This window comes from Dama dama, chromosome 13, assembly GCF_033118175.1.
Source record: "Dama dama isolate Ldn47 chromosome 13, ASM3311817v1, whole genome shotgun sequence".
Taxonomy (NCBI): domain Eukaryota; kingdom Metazoa; phylum Chordata; class Mammalia; order Artiodactyla; family Cervidae; genus Dama; species Dama dama.
The window spans coordinates 29,617,024-29,620,804 of NC_083693.1; the positions used below are offsets into that span (position 1 = coordinate 29,617,024).

General features: G+C 60.0%; 1 protein-coding gene across 1 annotated transcript; it reads right to left on the minus strand.

Moving 5' to 3' along the window:
* Window positions 1–767: 767 nt before the first annotated feature.
* MESP1 (mesoderm posterior bHLH transcription factor 1) lies at window positions 768–2,821 on the minus strand. The gene is made up of 2 exons (XM_061159607.1): window positions 1,676–2,821; window positions 768–1,361 (listed from the first exon to the last, which is right to left on the minus strand). Exons 1-2 carry the CDS (start codon window positions 2,369–2,371, stop codon window positions 1,287–1,289), a joined length of 771 nt encoding a protein of 256 aa, XP_061015590.1. The 5' UTR covers window positions 2,372–2,821; the 3' UTR covers window positions 768–1,286.
* Between the last annotated feature and the right edge of the window lie 960 nt (window positions 2,822–3,781).

Below are 3,781 nucleotides of genomic sequence, written 5' to 3' on the forward strand. Positions count from 1 at the left end.
TATGACCAATAATAATAATAATAAAAAGAAAAAAAAAAGATCAACAACAACAACAACAAAAAGAATATACTAAAACCATTGAATTATGTACTTGAATGCATTTCATGGTATAAATTATATCTCAATAAAGGTCTTTTTAAAAATGCCAAGGTCAGTATTTCAAAGATGCTTGAGCGGGGCAGAGGGGAAGAACTGAGCATCCATAGATGGCTGAGGAGACCCCTTCCCCCACCTCACCAACCCCCAGGCTTGACTGCTCACCAGACCCCCTGAATGAACCCAGGTTTCCCCTTCCCTGGTACAGCACTTCCCTAATCTGAATCCAAGCCTAGTTCTAGGTCAGCTCTGTAGATCTGGATACAACCGATGGACCTCTCATCTTGCCTGAGCCAGGCCTCTGGGAGGTCACAGCTATTTAAACTTGGGACTGACCCACCTGTGTTCTTTTATGTCCCTAAACAACATGGGAGCGAAACCAGAGTGAAGGAAGATGGGAGAATCCCAGGGTCCAGGCCTTGATGCTCCAGCACAAGGGCCGTCGGACTTGGGACACATGAAGTGAGCCCTTGGAGAGGGTGTCCTGTCAGACCCCAGAAAAAATGGAGCAGGCAAAAGCAGGGCCGAGAGCTCGGATTCTGGAAGCCATACTTGGGCTTGAGTGCTCATCCTTGGTTTATCCTTCTACAAAATAATTACTTAGGAATAAAATGTGTAAAGACCCGGTGCACAGTAAGTATGCACTAATGGAAACGCATTTTCTACAGATACTTGGTTTTATTCAGGTTCAAAGAAAGGGTGGACAGACAGCTTCTGCCGCTTTCTCAAATGAAGCCCCGCCCCCTTCAGGCGGGCCCGTCGGGAGTAAAGAGGTGCTAAGACCGGGCTGGGGGCAAGGAGGAAGGGGTCTGAGGCTGTGTGCTTTGGGGACTCCCAAATCCCTGACGTCCTTTGGGGGAGGGGAGGGAAGCTTTGTGTCCCCGTGGAGGAAGAACTTGCCAACTGACACCAGCACCGAGTTTATTCACAAATAAATAAATACATACTAGGCAGAGCTCCTCCCTGTGTCCAAGTGTCTACCCTCTGAGCCCCTCCATCACGGGAGGGGTTGCGGAAGTCCGTCCTAGGTGGGGACCGGCTTTCACTTTCAGCGATGCCCATGCCGGTATCTCCGGTGCCCTCTTTCAGGAAAGGGAGTCTGGAGAGGGACCGCTTCGAAGGCGCGGAGGCCAAAAAGGCGTCGGTGCTCACAGAACTGGGCGCCAGATGTCCGCCGTCACTTCAACTTCTCAGGCCGGCGGCCACTCCAGGGGCAAGAGGGGCATCGAGGTCTCCAGCAGGGCCAGTACGTCGCCGGGAAAGAGCTGGAGGAGACAGGGGACAGCGTGGTCCTCAGCGTGGGGCCGCCGAGCTGGGTGTCCGCGCTCGCGAGCTCCGCTCTCATGGGGGCCTTCGGCGTCCCCAGTGTCTCCCTCCCTCCCCTGGCCGCTCGGGCGCCCCGCGCACGCCAACCGTGTCGCTCCAGAGAGCGAGCAGGCGAGGCCGGGCCGCCGGTGGGGGAGCCCCACGGGGGGCTGATCCCCGGAGTGTGAGGTGGGGCTATGAGACGGTAGGTAGTGCCACCCTACGACGGCGCTGAGCCGGGAGGGAGTTCCGCGCGAAGAAGGGCGATACTAACCGGGGATGAGGGGCTCGGCTCCATCGCCGGTCCTTCCGGGCACGCCGCCCCGCGGTCGTTAAGCACCGGAGGGTCACGCAGCTCGGGCGCTGCCAGGACTCCGGGGCAGGCGGGCGGGGACCCCCAGGACACCGCGGCGCCCGCGGCAGAGCCGGAGCAGCAGCCTAGCGTCTGCGCCTCTGCGGGGCGGCCGTCGGGGCACAGCGCGCAGCCCCGAGGGGGCGGCGCGTCGCCGCGTTGCCGGCGCCGGCGCTGCAGGCTGTCCTCGCTGAGGCCCAGCACGGCCGACAGGTGTCCGATGTAGCGGATGGCCAGGCGCAGCGTCTCGATCTTGGTCAGGCTCTGGCCGGCGGGCGCCACGGACGGAGGCAGGAAGCGGCGCAGCTCGTGGAGGGCGCGGGCGAGCGTGCGCATGCGCAGCTTCTCGCGCTCGCTGGCGCTCTGCCGCTGCCCAGCGCCCAGGCGGCCGCCGCGCGCGCCTCGCCTCCCTGCTGCCGGCCCGCGGAGGGAGGCGCGGGTGGCCGGGCTCCCGGGGCTCGGCACGGGGCTGCAGGCCGGGACGCTGCCCCACGAGTCCGGGGACGAAGCCGGGGAGCAGCCGCAGTCCGCGCCGGCGGCCTGCGGCGGCTGAGCTGGACCCCAGCCTGCCGCGAGCATCCAGGACTCAGCGAGCGGAGGGCACAGGGACTGGGCCATGGCAGCGGCGGCGCGTCCGGGGGCTGGCGGCCGGCGACCGCTTTATCCCCGAGCCCCGGGGTGTGAAGTGGCCCCTTCCAGCCCGCATCAGCACTTCAAAGGGGGCTCGGGGGCCTGGAGGGGGCGGGGCTTGACCCTTTGAACCAACGTCGGGGGTGGGGGTTGCGGGGGGCGAAGGTGTCGGCCTGTTGGCTGCGCCAGGTTGGCCCCACCTGGGCCCTCGCATGGGCACCTGATCCGGACACTCCGGCCTTCTGCTCGCGCCAGTGGCAGGCGCTGTCCAGGGTGTTGGACCAGCTCAGCAGGCTAAAGGAAGCCAGGTCAGGGAACTGCAAGTTCTGGTACCTAGGTTTGCGGCTGCCTTCATCTGTCGGAAACCTTATGCAAATACTTGTTTTCTTGAGGGTCTTTTTTGGTGGCTCAGAGGTAAAGAATCCGCCTGCCAATGCTGGAGACATGGACTCGATCCCTGGTCCAGGAAGATCCCACATGCCTCAGAGTAACTAAACTCAATGCACCACATCTATTGAGCCTGTGCTCTAGATAGAGCCCAGGAGCGGCATCTACTGAAGCCCCCGCGCACCCTAGAGCCGGTGCTCTGCAACCGGAGAAGCCACCGCAATGAGAAGCCCATGCACCACAACCAGAGAGTAGACCCCGCTTACCCGCAACTAGAGAAAGCCCACGCAGCAACCAAGATCCAGCACAGCCAGAAATAAATGCTTTAAAAAAAAAAAAAAGTTTTCTTGAATCTTCGTTTCCAGTTTGTATAACTGGAGAGAAGGAAATGGCAACCCACTCCAGTATTCTTTCCTGGAGGATTCCATGGACAGAGGAGTCTGGCAGGCTACCGTTCATACAGTCCACGGGGTCGCAAAGAGTCGGACATGACTGAGTGACTAACACAGGCACGCTGTAGCAGCAGGTCCATGGACTCCTGTAGACGCCAGGAGCGGGTGGGGCCCTGGTTCCATGTTCCTCCTCCTGGGCGGACTGGTCCTGGGTGCCCCCTTCCCTGGCGGTGGTGAGTGGGAGGGATGAAGATATCCTAGGTAAATCCAGCAAGCTGGCAGAATCTGGGCAGGCTGGTGAACCATCTTAGCTGGAGGAGAGGAGCCCTGCTGCCCTCCAGGACACTCTCAGCCTGGCAGGGTCAAGGGCTTGGCCTGTTGCCACAGCTGCCACCTCTGGCCCTTAGCTGGTATCCCGCCACTTTGGGGCAGGTATAACAGGCTTTGCCAATGAAATGTGAATGACAATGACACAGAAAAAGCACTTAAGAAAATTCAGAGTAATTCCCTGGTGGTCCAGTGGTTAGGACTCAGCAATCTTACTGCAGGGGCCCCAGGTTCTATCCCTGGTCAGGAAATAAGATCTCACAAGCCACAGCATGGCAAAAAAAAAAAAAAA

What these genes read in the sequence shown, in the direction of transcription:
- MESP1 (XM_061159607.1), bottom strand. Translation starts at nt 2,371, where the DNA reads ATGGCCCAGTCCCTGTGCCCTCCGCTCGCTGAGTCCTGGATGCTCGCG. An exon ending in AGCCGAGCCCCTCATCCCCG is followed by an intron (nt 1,362 to 1,675) that starts GTTAGTATCGCC and finishes TGTCTCCTCCAG; the next exon opens with CTCTTTCCCGGCGACGTACT.